The 19365-nt window shown below is 44.1% G+C and overlaps 1 protein-coding gene across 1 annotated transcript in view; it reads left to right on the forward strand.

Moving 5' to 3' along the window:
• Window positions 1-3500: 3500 nt before the first annotated feature.
• Window positions 3501-19365, forward strand: part of PRPF6 (pre-mRNA processing factor 6) — a 55421-nt gene continuing 39556 nt past the window's right edge. Inside the window, exons 1-8 of the mRNA XM_026697352.2 lie at window positions 3501-3764; window positions 6532-6700; window positions 7905-8023; window positions 8223-8301; window positions 10224-10400; window positions 14159-14314; window positions 17453-17547; window positions 18843-18999. Of these exons, the coding sequence (XP_026553137.1) occupies window positions 3535-3764; window positions 6532-6700; window positions 7905-8023; window positions 8223-8301; window positions 10224-10400; window positions 14159-14314; window positions 17453-17547; window positions 18843-18999 (1182 nt within the window). The 5' untranslated portion in view covers window positions 3501-3534. The remainder of the gene's footprint in view (window positions 3765-6531; window positions 6701-7904; window positions 8024-8222; window positions 8302-10223; window positions 10401-14158; window positions 14315-17452; window positions 17548-18842; window positions 19000-19365) is intronic.

Here is a 19365-nt window from a genome sequence, read left to right on the forward strand (position 1 = left end):
TGTGTTTTTTTTAGGATAGAATTGGTATGATTATATGATTTGTTATAGAATAAATTACTTAAATTATAGTTATCTCATAAGGTATGAATGAATAAAAGTATAGTCAAATGATTTTCTTTTAATAATGATATGAGGATATAGAAGTTTGGATTGATAATAAGAGTTATTATGTAACATAATTGTAATTGAGACTACAAAATTGAATGCACAAAACTGATGAACCAACCGACACACTGTTTGTATATAAGGATGGAAGAGATGCTGAGGCTTTTATGTTTTGTCTGTTTTGTTCGTTTGTTAAAAAACCAATAAAATTGTTTTCAAAAAGAAAAAAAAAGCACCTGCACCCTAGCCAGACCCGTATTTTTCGACCTCTTTTGAGGTGCAACAGGACGAATTTCCCTTTACTGTATCAACGTGCCATGGACCAAGAAGCACGGCGGGGCGGAGAGCTACTGGACTCTGCATAGAGTCATTGGATGGAAGTTCCCGGTTCCCACTCCCGCCCGTATTTGAATGCGATGGGGTACTGAACAACTGCAGTCAGATCGCAACACCTGAGGACATACGTAGCATGCCTCACCTATAGCACCTGGCTCATCACTTTCCCGCTCTAGATCCGGAGGCTGAGATCCTACTCTTGCTGGGAAATAATGCCCCACGCGCCTTTCTCTTCTCCGAGTCAGTCGGCGGCCCTGTAGACGGCCCAGTGGCCATCAAATCTCCACTAGGATGGGGGATCGTAAGAATTGTCAGTGTCGATCGGATTCAGCCTCCAACCCAGGCAAATGTCTTAGCGCCATCCATTCCAACAACCTTCAGGCACCCTTTAGCACCATGGAAAACAAGAATGATGTTCCAGCCTAATAGGCCGCCGGCGATCAGTACACTTTTGCTAGGACACCCTAAACGGCCGCCAACAACCACCAGATGTCCACTAAGACGCTCTACATGGGCATATGCCTCCGCAACACCCTTTCCAACAGCTTCCTGATGCCCTTTGACACCGTGGAAGCAAGAATACTATTCCAACCCTAAAAGGCCACCAGAAGCGACCACCAGATTTTCACCTTTGCCACCAAGAGTACCTGTACACCCTAAAAGGCCACCAGAGGTGACCAGCAGACTTTCCCTAAGAGTCCGAACTTGAAGACTGAACCTCAAGCTTTGCATGCTTTGTTTTGTTTGATGCTTTATTAATGTTTACTGTTTTTCTTAGTTAATAGCTAACTATTTATCTTAATTATACAGTTATCTGCTATTCATAGTATTACTATTTACCGCTTATCTTAGTTTATAGTTAATTTTTTTTCTCTTCTCTTAATAGTGGAATTTACAATTCCAGGCGGGGAGTGTGCTGTCCCAGCCAGTCTATGGGAATTGGATAGTTACTTAGGAATTATGAGCTGTCCCCTTAAGGGAATGCATCATGGTAAATGTAGCTAGAGGTAACCTGGGAAATGTAGTTCATGTCACATGGCCACATCTGTAATCCCGATTGGTCACTAATTAGACCCTTGATGGGTTGGGGGAGTTTTCCTCACTTTTTGCCTGAACTCCCTAACTCATGGCAGCTGCTTTCTATCCTACGAGATGGGTTAGGAGATAACCATCTTTTACCTACAAGGCAGATATGCAAAGGATTGGTCATTAAAGAAGAACTTCATCACAAATGTGAGTTATGAGGATACCCGATGAACCAATAAATGTACTTTGTTATGGGCGTCTTGTTGAGTTTATCTATCTGCATCTGCATAGCTTACAAATCCACCACTGTGCAGAATACAGAAAAGGCATCATAATACTGTAATTTTAGAACTTTAATTGATTTGAAGCTAATTGTCTTTAATGATTAATATAACTTATATAACCTGATGATTACTTTGTCCATTGATTGTAATGATTCTATACAAAATTTGAATAACCCTGTGTTAAAACCTTTATTTTTTTTACTGCATCTGAAAGATTATGCACATTTGCAAGAAACAAAGTACAGTTGGAAAATAATGGACAATTCAACTCAAATTAATTTTTTTTAAAAGCCAATGCAATCCTAAGGCTGCATTAACAGAGGGATACAATCAAGATCACATGAAGTGTTAGTATCACTTTATAATGCCTTGGTAAGGGCACACTTGGAATACTGCATCCAATTTTGGTTGCCAGATGTAAAACAAGGTACTGAGATTCTAGAAAGAGTGCAGAGAAGAGCAACAAAGATGATCAGGAGACTGGTGGTTAAAACATACAAAGAATGGTTGCAGGAATTGAGTATGTCTAGTTTAATGAAAAGACGGACTAGGGGTGACATGGTAGCAGTCTTCCAATATCTCAGGGGATGCCCCAAAGAAGAGGGAGTCAAGCTATTCTCTAAAACACCCGAAGGCAGGAGAACCAACTTAAAAGTAAGCAGAAATTTCCTGACAGAATAATTAATCAGAGGAACAACTTGCCCTCAGAAATTGTGGGTGCTGCATTACTGGACATTTTTAAGAAGAGATTGGACAAGCACTTGTTTGAAATGTTAATAGGGTTTTCTGCTTGAGGGGGGGTTGGACTAGAAGACCTCCAAGGTCTCTTCCAACTCTGATTTTCTGTTATGTCTTTATTACTGTCATAGATCAGCATAATCTACTAAATTAATCACTGGGTTCACTCACATTGCAGGGAAAACCAAAAAGTACAAGCTGTTATTATTCCGTTAACAGGCCATTCAGAACCATAATTAATAATTTAATGATGCTAAATTAGGCAGCAGAGGACAGCAATTTGCTTTTCCATTTCATGCCTATGTGGGTCGAATCAATTCTCTTGCTATGTTCAAACTTGGCAGTTTCTCCCATGATGGAGAATGACAACACTCAAGCTATTTTCTGTGGGCACACACCAGAATGTATCACAATCTCTTGAAAAGCCTCTACAGACTGTCCCGAGACACAATGACTTCCATTAAACTTAGTGGAACAGACACGAATAGATTCAGGGCTATTTTTGAGAATCCAGTACATTTTGAGAATACTCCACCAACTCCAAAAAGTTTGAAAAACACATTGAGTGACCTTGAGTTTACAAAGCGCAAATCCATCTGCCTACCTCGCAGGGTTGTGACTGGATTTCAAGTTCCCCCTCAGTTCTCCCCCCTCCTGCTTAAGACCAACCCCCTTCCTTGCCTCCCTCTGCAGCAGCCCAGACTACCTTGCAGGGTTGTGGCTGGATTTAAAGCCCCCACTCAGTCCCCCCGCCCCCCCATCCGCTTAAGAACAGCCCCCCTCCTTCCTCGCCCCACTGCAGCAGCCCAGACTACCTTGCAGGGTTGTGGCTGGATTTCGAACCCCCTCCCACTACCGTCCAGTCCCAACCCCGCCCCCAGGGAGACTTAAGACCCGCCCCTCCTTCTCGCCCCGCCTTCTCCCCCCCGCAGCAGCCCAGCCTACCTCGCGGGGGCGTGTCTTCTGAGTGCGCCCCGCCTTCGCCCCGCCTCCAGAGCCTCGCCCCGCCCCCGCGGCCTGTTTGCCATCATCCTCCGCCGCCATCATGGCCGCCATGGCCGCTTCCTCGGCGGTATCTCCCGCCTCGGGTTCCTCTTCTTCCTCCGGCGGCGGCGGCGGCGGCCCGGCCGGTTCGAGCTCCTCGGGGGCTTCGGGCGGGGGCGGCGGCGGGGCCTCGGGGCTGACGGCGGCGCTGACCGGCACCATGAACCGCAAGAAGAAGCCCTTCCTGGGCATGCCGGCCCCACTGGGCTACGTGCCGGGGCTGGGCCGAGGGTGAGCAGCCGGATCGTGGGTGGAGGGCGTCCCTGAGCATGTATAGAGGGCTCTCTTCCCTTCAGTTTGCACCCCGGAGGACGTTTGCGTTCGCACGACCGGCCTGGTTTTCTTCGTTTTAGGGGCGTTTCTGCACCCCCTGAGCCGCTTTAAGATGGAGGGGGACTTCAACTCCCAGAATTCCCCAGCCTGATTCCCCAATGTGGGGCATTCTGGGAGTTGAAGTCGTTCCCCCCCCCATCTTAAAGTTGCCCAGCTGGGGAAGCACCTATTATAAAATGGTGAGATTTGTCCACAAAGACACGTGTGTGGACTGAAGTGAGCTTTGTTGGGTGTTACCCGTATTTCAGCCCCTGCTGGATTGGGCTGTGTAATAAGATCCAGGGGAGATCTCATGGCTTGCATTTTTTGCACACCTTGTTTGATCTCTGGTTTGTTTTTTGTTGTAGTGTTTTGCATGTGCGCCTGTTTTTAACGTGGTTAAGGCTTTGGGCTATAAAACAGGAGATCTTTAGAATAGAATAGAATAGAATAGAATAGAATAGAATAGAATAGGAAGAGGAGTTGGAAGGGACCTGGGAGGTCTTCTAGTCTGACCCCCCTGATCAGGCAGGAAACCTTATAGTTGCTGTCCAATCTCTTAAAAACTTCCAGTGTTGGAGAATTCAGATGGAGTTCAGGTTACATCTGGGCCATCTAGGTAACCTTGAATCAGTCCACCTCTCTCAGGCCAGGCCACCTCACAGGGTTGTTGTGACGGGGAAAATGCAGATAGTCCTCAACTCATAACAGTGATTGTTCAAAGTTACAAGGCACTGAAAAAAGTGACATAAGACAGTTTTTCACATGACTGTTACAGTATCCCTATAATGTGATCAAAAGTTGGACGCTTGGCAACTGACTCATATTTATGACGGTTGCAGTGTCCTGGGGTCACGTGATCACCTTTTTTGATTTTCTGACAAGCAAAGTCAACGGGGAAGCCGGATTCATTTAATGAAGACGTTACTAAACTGCAGTGATTCACTTAATAATTGTGGCACCAAAGATTGTAAAATGGTGCAAAACTCCCTTAACAAATGTTTCACTTAGCGACAGAAATTTTGGGCTCAATTATGGTCGTAAGTTGATGACTAACTGTACTTTTTAAAAACAATAAAGGTGAAGTACAAATAAACAAACAAATGTTTAGCTCATTCATTGTGTTCTAAACACAACGCTTCTAGGCCATAATTGAAGATGCACCACTGTCTTTAATCCAAGAGTTTTCTGTATTTAGTGGTAGGGCCACTAGTGGCCCCTGGGGTGAAGGACAGAAGGAGCTGACACCTGTTTTGAAAAAATAACCACCCAACAATTTGTGTTGTTATCTTTTGCAGGAAGTTAGCTTTGGATTGCCATAAAAAGGCTTCCCTGTTCGCATGAAATGAAGCAGACAGAATGAATGTGTTTTCTTAACAGCTTAGAAAGCGAGTACAGGTAGAGCTCAACTTACAACCACAACTGAGCCCCAAATTTATGTTGCTAAGTGAGAAATTTGTTAAGTGAGCTTTGCCCCATTTGTTAAGTGAATCACTGCGGTTGTTAAATTAGTAATGTGGTTAAGTGAATTTGGCTTTCCCGTTGACTTTGCTTGACCAGGAGCGGTGTGGTGGCTTAGAGGTGGAGCTCTCCCCTCACAGTCAGGAGGCTGTGAGTTCAATCCTAGGTAGAGGTAGATAGTTCTCTCTCTGGGCACACTGTGAATATATCTGCTGAATATAACTCCGCATTGGTGACAGGGAGGGCATCTGGCCATTAAAACACTCTGCTTGGAAACGGATTATTATTTGACGTGGAATGTACTCTATGATTGGCTAAATAATAGATATAGAGTTGAATAGAGAAGACAAGATAATAAGGGAAAAGTTATAGAGGACAAAGATAGATGAAGCAATATAGACAAGTGTATAGATAGTTAAGATTTATGTAAAAGTATGTATACCATATAGATGGTTAAGTACCCAGGATGAGATGGATCTTTGAGAATGTTTTGAACTTTCTTAAGGCAGCGGGAGCTCTAAAGCTCTTCCAAAGAGGGGAGAGGGCAATGCATGATCCTCTGGGCAATGACGTTCACCCTCTGGAGTGCCGTCCTATCTGCCCCTGTGCAATTGGCAAACCATACAGAGGCGCAGTATGTTAAAATGCTTTCTGTGCTGCAGCGGTAGAAAGTCACCAGCAGTTTTTCATTCAGTTGTTGTTTTCTGAGAAGTCTCAGGTCGTATAATCTCTGCTGGGCCCTTTTGACCAGGGCTGCAATGTGAGCACCCCAGGTCAGGTCCTCTTTTAGGGTAACACCCAGAAACTTAAAACTGGCTACTTGCTCCAGTCCCCATTGATAAGCAAGGGCTGGATGTCTGTTCTTTCTATAGTCCACTATAACCTCCTTGGTCTTATTGGTGTTGAGGACCGATTTCAGATGGGTGACTGTCTAGAGTCTCTTCTTAAAAACATCCAGTGGTGGAGTTCCTTTTTTTCCTGATTTCCCCCCCATAATTTTCCACTTCAACTTCATAGAAAGAAAGTGTGCTCACACACTGTTGTTGTTTTTGCTGATCAATTCTTAATTTTATAAATAGCCCAGAGGAGATGATCATTGTAAATGTGTGTTTAAGAAGAATTTTAGATTAAAAACCACACACACACACACACACACACACACCATCTAACCGTGTCTGAATTTTCTCTGAATCTGTTGTGATTTTTTTTTCTTCCCCCTGTGTAGAGCTACTGGCTTTACCACCCGTTCAGATATTGGTCCTGCCCGGGATGCTAATGACCCCGTGGATGATCGTCACGCTCCGCCAGGGAAGAGGACCGTTGGGGATCAGATGAAGAAAAACCAGACAGCTGATGACGATGATGAAGACCTGAACGACACAAATTACGACGAGGTGATGTCGTTTTTGTCACACTGGTCCATGCTGCCGATCAAGCTGTGTTATAGTTGCGATATTGTTCAGTCGCTAAATCGTGTCTTGGCTCTTCGCGACCCCCCCCAGGGACCACAGCAGGCCAGGCGCCCTTGTCCTCCACTGTCTCCCAGAGTTTTGCCCAAACTCCTCTTCATTGCGCGGATGACGCTATCTAACCATCTCATCCTCTGCCGTCCCCCCTTCTTTGGCCTTCCATCATCCCCAGTCAGGATCTTCTCCAAGGAGTGATGGGCTTCAGCCTCGGTGGCTGCCCGTCCAGAGAACAATCAGGCTTCCTTTCCTTTAGGATTGACCGGTTTATATTTGCAATATCGTCGTGTTTTATTCAGCTTCTACAATTCGCTTCAGGATTGATAGGTGTTTTTTTTTTTCCTTCTTCTTCAAGATTGTAACATTCCTTTTAGGTGGAGTGCTATGGATTTGAACCTGTTCTTTTTCCTCCCTGTACGACTGCTTACGTGACTTTCCTTGCCCCTCTTCCTTAAGTCAGTCTGTCTGCCTATCATCTGTTTGTGTCTGTTTATATCTCTCTAGTCTGTCTATCCATCTATCATCTACCTACCTACCTACTTATATATCTTATGGCTAAACAGGCTATAAAACTGGATTTAATTGGACATTTTGATTTTGGTGGGTTACAATAACGGGATAAAATTAGTCGACACAACCTTTTTGTCCTGTGCAGTTTAAGGGTATGCTCGAAGCTTGTTCTTAAGGTTTATCTATCCTATCCTATCCTATCCTATCCTATCCTATCCTATCCTATCCTACCTATTTCTATCTATCAACTCTCTCTCTCTCTCTCTCTATCTTATCATGTGCCTCTGTCTGTCTGTCTGTCTGTCTGTCTATCTGTCTGTCTGTCTGTCTGTCTTATCATGTGCCTCTGTCTGTCTGTCTGTCTGTCTGCCTATCTATCTATCTATCTATCTATCTATCTATCTATCTATCTATCTCATGTGCCTCTATCTATCTATCTATCTATCTATCTATCTATCTATCTATCTATCTATCTATCTCTTTTATATCTATCTCTACTTCTATCTATCAATCATCTTAAGACTAAACAGGTTATAAAACTGGATTGATTTTGGCGTTTTGATTTTGGAGGGTTATATTAAGAGGATAACATGAACTGACATGACCTTCTTGTCCTGTGCAGTTCAATGGATACGCTGGAAGCTTGTTCTCCAGTGGACCTTATGAAAAAGATGATGAAGAAGCAGATGCAATTTATGCTGCTTTGGATAAAAGGATGGATGAAAGAAGAAAAGAGAGAAGGTAGGCGGGTTTTTTTTTTAAGCATGAGAAACCCTGCCGTTGTGCTTTGATTTGAAACCTGCATGTTCAAACGTCAGCTGCGAATTTTTAACTTTTGGTGCACGATTTAGTTTTGGGTGTCTCAAATACTTAAATACTTAAAATATAGCCTAAAGATAAAATAAAAGATAACGTATTGGCTGTACCTTTTATTTTCTAGAGAACAGCGTGAGAAAGAGGAGATTGAAAAGTACCGAATGGAACGACCAAAAATTCAGCAGCAGTTCTCGGATCTGAAAGTAAGGAGACAGCAATATGCATTTGATTTGAGAAAAAAATTATACATATACATATATAAAAATGGCAATGTTAATGCAGAAAATATGTTACGATATTACTATCTCTTCTCAATGTGTTCTTAAGCTCATAAAATCTGCTTAGAGGGACATAATTAATACTCGTCCTCACGGATTCAGTTGTCATCTATAATATCTATATTTTACCTTATATCTCTATATCCTATCTATCTTATCTTTCTCTCTCTGTATACACACACACACACACACACACACAATCTCATTTATTTAATCATCTCTCATACTTCTCTCTCTCATCTATCTATCTTTTCATCTATTTATCATTTCTAGATAATTTACTATAAATTCTATCTATCTATCTATCTATCTATCTATCTATCTATCTATCTATCTATCTATCTATCTATCTATCTATGGTATGTACAACTGAATCAGTGAGGTGATTCTGAGAGCTGAAGTCCCACAGGATTGATTAAAAGATGGGTGAATATAGAAATGTGTTAAATAAATAAATAAGCTGTTGGGTTAAAGTAAAACTAAAACCACGTCTATGCAGATAGTCTTGGACTTACAATCATGATTCAGCCCGAAATTTCTGAGTGCTAAGTCAGACAGTTAGGTGAGCTTTGCCCTATTTTATGATTTTCCTTGCCACTGTCGTTAAGTGAATCACTGCAGTTAAGTTAGAAACATAGGCGTTAAGTGGATCTGGCTTCCCCATGGACTTTGCTTGTCAGAAGGCTGGAAAAGGTGACCCCCATGACACTGCAACCGTCATAAATGTGAGTCAGCTTCCAAGCATCTGGAATTGGACTGCATGAGAATGCTGCAACGGTCGTGTGAAAAACGGTCATAAGCCGCATTTTCAGTGCCATTGTAACTTTGAACGGTCACTAAACAATTGTTTGCTGGTCATTTGGAAGATTGGGAAAAATTATGGGAAATAAACTACGTATAAACTAACTCTATCAGCAGCATACAAAGAAAATTTATACAAAATGTTTTACAGTTGCCATTTACCCCCAGCAAGATTGGCTAAGATGTTCCCTAATAGATCAACAAATTGTTGGATATGTAATTATAAACAGGGAACCTATTTCTATAAATGGTGGACATGCCCTCAAGCTAAAAAGTATTGGTTTAAAATTGGGAAATGGCTGGAGGAAATTACAAAACAGAAAATTGAATTGAGACCAGAGACATTCCTATTGGGTATATTAAGAGGTAAAATAAGTAAGAAACTCCAATATATTATATTACGTATAACTGCAGCAAGAATAGCCTTTGCCCAGAATTGGAAAAGTGACATCATTCCCTTCGATATTATGATAATAAAAAAGGTTTTAGAGTGTGCAGAAATGGATAGGCTTTCAATGGAAATGAAAGAGAGAGAAGAGATAAGAGTTCTATGAAAATTGGAATTTGTGGTATAATTGGCTGTAAGGTAGACACAAAATAGAAAGATGAAATGTAAGGTTATGGTGTGATGAAATAATTTGGTATGAATAGACATCTGTCTATAAATAAATAGCTACATAAATACATAAAAATAACATAAATGTAAAATAATTGTAATATTTAGTAATATTCTATATACTTAAGAATATGTCAAAATGAGTGAACACTACTACAAATATGCTGCAGTGAATGGAAATATGTTTTTCAATTGTAGAATTTGTTTAATAAAGGTTTTTTTATATTAAAAAAAAAAGAGAGAGAACAAATGGCTGCCAGTCAAGAAATACCTGTATAAAGATCCAGAGAGTCCAAATTTGTTTGTCGGGGGAAGGGGGGGAGAGGCCAGAATTTGCAAGCTAAAAGTAAAGATGGGGAAAAGGAAGAAGGGGACAGTTCAAATGCCACGTAGCGATTTCATTTACAGATTGTGATTGTTGTTTGGATAGAGAAAACTGGCTGAAGTTACCGAAGAAGAATGGCTAAGTATCCCTGAAGTTGGCGATGCCAGGAACAAGCGCCAGAGGAATCCACGTTACGAAAAACTGACGCCTGTTCCGGACAGTTTCTTTGCGAAGCACTTGCAATCGGGAGAGAATCACACATCGGTGGATCCTCGGCAGACGGTGAGAATCTCCGCTGAGATTTCCCAGTTTCAGTGGGTTTTCTGAAAGAATGCTGTTCTGACCTAGGCTTCCCCCAACAGCACGAAGCGGAGTCCTCATCCCGATAAAACCTTTGATTTACAATGAATTTCCTCTCCAACCAAGTCCCGGCTAACAGCCTTTCATGATAGTTCCCAATTAGAGACCTTTATCAGGCTTGGAGAGTTGCCAGACCAATACCTTTCAGACGTCGCAATACTTGGCAAACACGCCAGAGTGAACTAATTGTCTCCTACAAAGCCGCACTGCCTTTTCACTCCTCTTTTATACTCTAGGGGAGGGGCCGTATACCACTCACCTGTGACTTTAATCCCAAATCGGCCCTTGTTCCTCAGCTGTTCCCTTCATCGGTCAACTCTGCACATGCGCTCGCTGGGAACAGGCTCCAGCTGTTCTTCTGCCTCACTGATCTCCGACTCCAAAGGCAGCTGATACATGCCAGACAGCCCTTGGCCCCATCTCTGCCTCCAACGCAGAGCCCTTGTCAGAGCCTTTCCTTGACTCCAGGACTGGCCCATGTTCCCCCCCGCCAAACTCCTCACTGTCCGAATCTGCTGCCAGCTCCTTCGGCCTTTGTTGGGCCACAACAGAATGGCTTGGGAAGGGATTTCCAATCAGTACCTGTTCTGTGGACAAAACAAGAGGGAAGCTGGTCTTGGGTCAGAAGTTCAGGAAATTTTCAGGCAGAAAATTATTCATTTAAATTTTAAAAGATTTGTTAAAATGTTAAGACCCTGTAATCCCCTTTATCATTGTAGAGTCGGGGCGACTGAATGGAGCTGAGCATTTACTGGCCGGCTTCCTTTCCTGATGCCTATGCGGGGTTCGCAGCAGATATTTTCTCTTTGCACCCCTGATGGAGAAACGTCTGTCGCTGCCTGGGATTGAACTCTCAGCCTCCCGAGTGTGAGGCGAGCATCTTCACCTCTAGGCCACTGTGCCCCTGTAATTTTAAAAAGATTAAAACTTTAATCAAAACGTAGATTTATATACACTGCTCAAAAAAAAAATAAAGGAAACACAAAAATAAGACATCCTAGATCTGAATGAATGAAATATTCTTATTAAATACTTTACATGGTTCAATACATAGTTGAATGTGCTGACAACAAGCTCACACAAAAATTATCAATGGAAATCAAATTTAGCAACCCATGGAGGTCTGGATTTGGAGTTACACTCAAAATTAAAGTGGAAAAAACCACTACAGGCTGATCCAACTTTGATGTAATGTCCTTAAAACAAGTCAAAATGAGGCTCAGTAGTGTGTGTGGCCTCCACGTGCCTGTATGACCTCCCTACAACACCTGGGCATGCTCCTGATGAGGTGGTGGATGGTCTCCTGAGGGATCTCCTCCCAAACCTGGACTAAAGCATCCCCCAACTCCTGGACAGTCTGTGGTGCAATGTGGCATTGGTGGATGGAGCGAGACATGATGTCCCAGATGTGCTCAATTGGATTCAGGTCTGGGGAACAGGCGGGCCAGTCCATAGCATCCATGCCTTCGTCTTGCAGGAACTGCTGACACACTCCAGCCACATGAGGTCTAGCATTGTCGTGCATTAGGAGGAACCCAGGGCCAACTGCACCAGCATATGGTCTCACAAGGGGGCTGAGGATCTCATCTCGGTACCTAATGGCAGTCAGGCTACCTCTGGTGAGCACATGGAGGGCTGTGCGGCCCCCTAAAGAAATGCTACCCCACACCATTACTGACCCACTGCCAAACTGGTCATCCTGGAGGATGTTGCAGGCAGCAGAACGTTCTCCACGGCGTCTCCAGACCCTGTCATGTCTGTCACATGTGCTCAGTGTGAACCTGCTTTCATCTGTGAAGAGCACAGGGCGCCAGAGGCGAATTTGCAAATCTTGGTGTTCTCTGGCAAATGCCAAACGTCCTGCACGGTGTTGGGCTGTAAGCACAACCCCCACCTGTGGGACGTCGGGCCCTCATACCACCCTCATGGAGTCTGTTTCTGACCGTTTGAGAAGCCACATGCACATTTGTGGCCCACTAGAGGTCATTTTGCAGGGCTCTGGCAGTGCTCCTCCTGTCCCTCCTTGCACAAAGGCGGAGGTAGCGGTCCTGATGCTGGGTTGTTGCCCTCCTACAGCCTCCTCCACGTCTCCTGATGTACTGGCCTGTCTCCTGGTAGCGCCTCCATGCTCTGGACACTACACAGACAGACACAGCAAACCTTGCCACAGCTCACATTGATGTGCCATCCTGGATGAGCTGCACTACCTGAGCCACTTGTGTGGGTTGTAGACTCCGTCTCATGCTACCACTAGAGTGAAAGCACCACCAGCATTCAAAAGTGACCAAACCATCAGCCAGAAAGCATAGGAACTGAGAAGTGGTCTGTGGTCACCACCTGCAGAACCATTCCTTTATTGGGGATGGCTTGCTAACTGCCTCTGCTTTCCACCTGTTGTCTATTCCACTTGCACAACAGCATGTGAAATGGATTGTCAATCAGTGTTGCTACCTAAGTGGACAGTTTGATTTCACGCAAGTGTGATTGACTTGGAGTTAACATTGTGTTGTTTAAGTGTTCCCTTTATTTTTTTGAGCAGTGTAGTTCTAGCCCAATGCGGGGCCCACATCGATGGCAGGGATAATTCTGACCAGCAAGTCATTATGTCTGCATGTCGGTCCCAGGGGGGCATTGTAGGATGGATAGTTGTTTAAATAGTGCTACATTTGCAGTAAATATTCTTGTGGGGAGAGATTCCCATTTTAACATGCGGCCTTTAATTCTAGCCAGACCATTTAAACATCTCCAAACGGTCCACTCCTACATTGAATCTCTAGACCTGGAGGGAACCAAAAATAATAGAGAGATTGGCTGAATTTTCAACACAGGGTTAAGAGAGGTCAACCCCATTCCTGCAGATCTTCACTGCAGCGAGAAAAACTGGGGCCGCTTCGGTTATACTTTTCCTCTGACACAAATAAATAACTGTTTGTAACCTCCCTGCGCTCCTGCACGGGGATCTTTGCCATATTTAAACCTTTTTCTTGGTTGCATAAACAGAGTCAAAAGAATCAAAACCGTGTGAAGTATTAATACCGCTTTATAAAGCCTTAGGCAGACCACGCTGGGAATCCTGCATCCAGTTCTGGTCACCGCAATACAAGAAAAGACTCTGGCGAAAGTGCAGAGAAGAGCAATTAAAATGATTAAGGGCCTGGAGGCTAAAACACATGAATAACAGTTTTTGGAATTGGGTATTGGGCAGGAATTGAGTATGTCTAGTTTAATGAAAAGGACTGGTGGGGCACGATAGCCATATTCCAGTATTGAAGGGGCTGCTATAGAGAGGAGAGGGGGTCAAGCTATTCTCGAAAGCACCTGAAGGCGGGACAAGAAACAATGGATGGAAACTAATCAAGGAGAGAAGCCACCTGGGATTAAGGAGAAACTTGCAAACAGCGAGGACAATTAACCGGTGGCAATGACTTGACTTCAGGGGTTGTGGGTGCTCCCATCAGTGGAGATATTTAAGATGAGTCTGGACAGTCGCTTGTCTGAGATGTATAGGTTCTTCTGCTTTGGTAGTGGGTTGGTCTAGAAGACCTCTAAGGTCCCTTCCAGCTCTGTGCTGATTGATGGATTGATTCCACGCAGCAACCGCCTTCTTTTTATTGATAAGAATTTGACGTTCCGCAACACTCTCTCTTCCTCTCTCCCACGCCCGCCTCTTCCTCTTGCAGCAATTCGGGGGTCTGAACACCCCTTACCCAGGGGGCTTAAACACGCCTTATCCAGGGGGAATGACCCCGGGACTGATGACCCCTGGCACAGGGGAGCTGGACATGAGGAAGATCGGACAAGCTAGAAACACCTTGATGGATATGCGTCTCAGCCAGGTAAGCGCTGACACCTGGGGGAGGGGGATGGTGTGAGAAGTACGAGTAGTCCTTGACGTACGACCATTCGCTAAGTGATCTTTCAGAGTTGGGATGAGCCCTCAAAAGGGTTGCTTGCAACCTGAATTTGAAATTCCCTCAGCCGCCACCCCGCTTCTCCCCAAGGTCACGTGACATGATTTGGGGCGCTTGTCAACCAGCCCACATTTAGGATAGGATAAGATAGGATAGGATAGGATTAGAATAGGATAGGATAGGATAGGATAGGATAGAATAGAATAGAATAGAATAGCATAGAATAGCATAGAATAGAATAGAGGTATAGGAATAGGAATGGGGTGGAATGGAATGGAATGGAATGGAATAGAATAGAATAGAATAGAATAGAATAGAATAGAATAGAATAGAATAGAATAGAATTCTTCATTAGCCAAGTGTGATTGGACACACAAGGAATTTGTCTTGGTGCAAATGCTCTCAATGTACATAAAAAGAAAAGATACATTTTTCAAGAATCATCAGGTATAACAATAATAGCCATAGGGTACAATAAGAATAGAATAGAAATAGAAATAGAATAGAATAGAATAGGAATAGGAATAGAATTCTTTATTGGCCAAGTGTGACTGGACACACAAGGAATTTGTCTTAGTACAAATGCTCCCAGTGTGCATAAAAGAAAAGATACCAGAGAGCCGCAGCAACTAAGTGCACCACCATCTTGGCTGAATAACTAAAAATCTCCACAGACCGTTCTCATCCTGGACATTCATATTTCGAACTGTTACCATCAGGGAGGCGTTATAGGTGTCTTAAAATGCAGACTAATAGATTGAGAAACAGTTTCTTTTCCAAGGCAGTAATTGCCTTGAATCAAACAGTGCATTTGTGATTTAGTCCTATTATTATAATTATTTTAATTTTTAAATACTCCGTAGTGTGTTGTATGGTGTTTGGGGCACTGTGCTGGAGTAGCTTTCAAATTTCATTGTATTTGTGGAATGCAATGACAATAAAGGTATTCTATTCTGTTCTATTCTATTCTATTCTATTCTATTCTATTCTATTCTATTCTGTTGTATTCTATTCTAAAAGTAAAGGTACATTCGTGAAGAGTCAAGAATCATCAGGTACAACACTTAAATGATAGTCATAGGGTACAGTAAGGAATCAAATCATACTAGGAAACAGTCCATATAAACTGTAAGGATGCAAGAGACAAAGTTACAGCCATACAGTCACAAGTGGGAGGGGATGGGTAAGAAGGAGTGATGAGAAGGTTAATAGTAATAGTAGTGCAGACTTTGTAAATAGTTGGACAGTGTTGAGGGAATTATTTGTTTAGCAGAGTGATGGCGTTTGGGAAAAAAACTGTCCTTGTGTCTAGTTGTTCTGTGCAGTGCTCTATAGTGTCGTTTTTGAGGGAAGGAGCTGAAACAGTTTAGGTCTGGGATGTGAGGGGTCTGGAGATATTTTTACAACCCTCTTTTTGACTCATACAGGTCTTTGATGGAAGGCAGGATGGTAGCAATTTTTTTTTCTGCAGTCCTAATTCCTCTCTGGAGTCTGTCTGTCTTGACGTTCGCGACGTCCTATGGGCACATAACTATAACCAGCATTTTCTTCAGAAACATGATTTTTACGCTTTGTTTTTTTACAAAAAAGTGTCCGTAGAAAACTGGGTCCTTTTTTACGACCAACCTGTTTACTTTATGACCAGCGTGAAAACCAGGTGTGTTCCCAGTAATCATCACCTCAATGACTGTCAGGACTGACAGCCATTATTTGAGAGCTCAGTTACAGTCGTAAGTGAAGGACTTTCTGGAGCAATGTCAGACTTATCAGACCGAGTTCACCAGAGGTGCCAAACTCAATTTCATTGAGGGCCGCATCAAGGTTGTGTTTGGCCTCGGGTTGGGAGTTGTGGGGGGGGCATGGCCAACTTGACATCACTCATGTCAGGGCGCCTGTGCTGGCCTGAGTACTCTGCCAGAGAAAACGGTCTCCCAACCTCTGTTTTCGGCTGGGATGGCCTTCTGCAGCCCTCTGCCAGTGAAAATGGAGCCAGGGAGGGCTGAAGACGGAGATTGTGATCCCGTTTCCACTGGCAGAGACTCCACAGGCCAGTCTGTTTCCAGGGCAGCCTCTCGAGCCAGATCTAAGCACCCTGCAGGCCGGATTTGGCCCACAGGCCTTGAGTTTGACACCCCTGGAATAGACCATCAGGATGCTACATTATAGCTTCTAAATGTGGCAGTAGCCAAAAATTATTTTTTTTTCTACTGGGGTATTTGGGATAAATTTCCCTAATTTTAAGGGTCTTCTGTTTTCCTTATATCAGGAGTTTCAATGAAGCAAGTTTTTCCCCAAATGCCATCGCTCTGCCAAACAACTAATTCCCACAACACTGTCAAATTAACTATTAAGACTATATTACTGTTCTTCTTCTCATCCTTAACTAGTACCTATCTCTTCCCACTTATGGATATATCCATTTTGCTTATATCTTTACAACTTATATTGTTTTCATTGTCTCCTAGTATGATTTGATTGCTTATTAGTATTCTGTGACTATCACTAAGTGTTGTATCTTACAATTCTTGAAGGATATGTTTCATTTTTTTTCTTTATGTACACTGAGAGCATACGCGCCAAAGACAAATTCCTTGTGTGTCCACCACATTGGCCAATACAGTCAGTCACATTGCCCAATTCTATTCTATTCTGTATAAGACTTGTGGACTTCAACTCTCAGAAAGGAATTCCGGGGGTTGAAGTCCACAAGCCTTAAAGTTGCCCAAGTTGGACACGCCTGCTTTATATGAGTGCTTGTGAGTCTCCCTGTCATGCCCCTGTCAGAATCTGACTCCTCGTGGACATTCCAGTATGATGCTGAGTTTGTATTTGAAAGATTCCTGTATTGCAAATTATTTCTTGTCTGTTATCTTTTGGCAAGTCTCGCACAAGTTTGGCAAGGCGTGTGCTTATCGCAGCTCATTATTTTGCCGAAGCATTACAAAGTTTCTGTTCCCTTTGGATTGTGTTTGATTTGTAGGAAACGTGTGCGGGTCAGAACATTAGCCTTTTACGTTGCTTTGCTCGTTTGCTCGTTTTAACAAGGCTTTGCTTAATCCTCAGGTATCCGACTCGGTGAGCGGCCAGACAGTGGTGGATCCCAAAGGATACCTCACGGATTTAAACTCCATGATTCCAACACACGGGGGAGACATCAAGTGAGACCATGGGTGTTGTACTTGTATAATAATTGTGGAAAGGAAAGAAAACTTCTGGGTTGAAAACGGCTGCATGAATGTGTAGAAGTCTCCTCCCTCCTTCCAGAGAAGCTGCAACCTATCCTAAGGCTACCTTTGCCAGTGTTTCTCTGTCCCTGCACGTAGTGGGTCTGATTGTAGTGGAAGTTCGGTGTGATAAGATTGTCCAAAATGGGGGTGGAGTGAGGTTGTACAACACTTTGGGTCTGAAGTCAGAGAGGTGACTTGGAGTGAAAGTGGAGTCTGTGAAAGTGTCCGAGCTGGGTTGTTTTCTTGCCGGTGTTTTATTACCCAACTAGGTAATATCGTTAGCATTGATGATGTTACCTAGTTGGGTAATGAAAGCTCCGCAGGAAAAGCTCAAAGAGCACCAAGGACCCCACTCCACTCCATTCCACTCCACAAACCCCACTCCCTTCTAGCACTGATGTTGTTACCTAGTTGGGCAGTGAAATGTCTACAAGAAAACGACCAAGCTCAGAGAGCATCACTCTTCTAGGACTGTTGCACATTCAAACACAAGCTCCTCCTCCACCTCCTCCTCCTCCTCCTCCTCCTCCTCCTCCTCCTCCTCCTCCTCCTCCTCCTCCTCCTCCTCCTCCTCCTCCTCCCCCCTCCTCCTCTTCATTCTGTAAACCCCACTCCCTTCTAGCACTGATGTTGTTACCTAGTTGGGCAGTGAAATGTCTACAAGAAAACAACCAAGCCCAGAGGGCACCAAGGACCCCACAGTTCTCCTCCTCCTCCTCCTCCTCCTCCTCCTCCTCCTCCTCCTCCTCCTCCTCCTCCTCCTCCTCCTCCTCCTCCCCTCCTCCCCTCCCCTCCTCCTCCCCCTTCTCCCCTTCATTCTGTAAACCCCATTCCCTTCTAGCACTGATGTTACCTAGTTGGGCAGTGAAAGGTCTATAAGAAAACGACCAAGCTCAGAGAGTACCAGGGAACCCACAGTTTTCCTCCTCCCCTCCTCTTCCTCCTCCTCCCCTTCTCCCCTTCATTCTGTAAACCCCACTCCCTTCTAGCACTGATGTTGTTACCTAGTTGGGCAGTGAAACGTCTACAAGAAAACGACCAAGCTCAGAGAGCACCAGGGAGCACCTCACATTTCCAACCTGACCCGTCTCCTTTCGACCTTGTGTGTGAAAATAAGTTCTCTGGGAAGTCTCCTTCTCTGCGTTCCTGCAACCCGTTTGGATTACAAGCAGGGTTGGCCCTGCAGGGAAGGAAGCTTGTGCCTCTTACCGTTCCTCTCTCCCCAGCGACATCAAGAAAGCGCGCTTACTTCTGAAGTCCGTGCGAGAGACGAACCCTCACCACCCACCGGCCTGGATCGCTTCGGCCCGCTTGGAAGAGGTGACCGGGAAGCTGCAGGTCGCTCGAAACCTCATCATGAAAGGAACAGAAATGTGTCCTAAGGTCAGAGCTGCTTTGCAGAAGTTCTAATTTTTTCTGGATCCTTAAGACACAGATAGCTCCCCACTGAAGGACCATTCGTTTAGTGACCGTTTTTCGAACATTGCGGTGTCCCCATAGTCACGTGATCAAAATTCAGGTGCTTGGCAACCGGCTCATATTTATGACGGTTGCAGTGTCCCTGAGAGGGTGTGTGTGACGTGATCCCCTCCTGCGACCTGGCAAGCTAAGTCCACGGGGAAGCCAGATTCACTTAACAACCCGGTTACAAACTTTAACAACTGAATAACTGAAATAATAGAATAAGAGAGTTGGAAGGGACCTTGGAGGTCTTCCAGTCCAACCCCCTGCTCTGCAGCGATTCAGTTC

This window comes from Pseudonaja textilis, chromosome 3 (assembly GCF_049901715.1).
Source record: "Pseudonaja textilis isolate UNSWEBS1 chromosome 3, rPseTex1.2, whole genome shotgun sequence".
NCBI classification, from domain to species: Eukaryota; Metazoa; Chordata; class Lepidosauria; order Squamata; family Elapidae; genus Pseudonaja; species Pseudonaja textilis.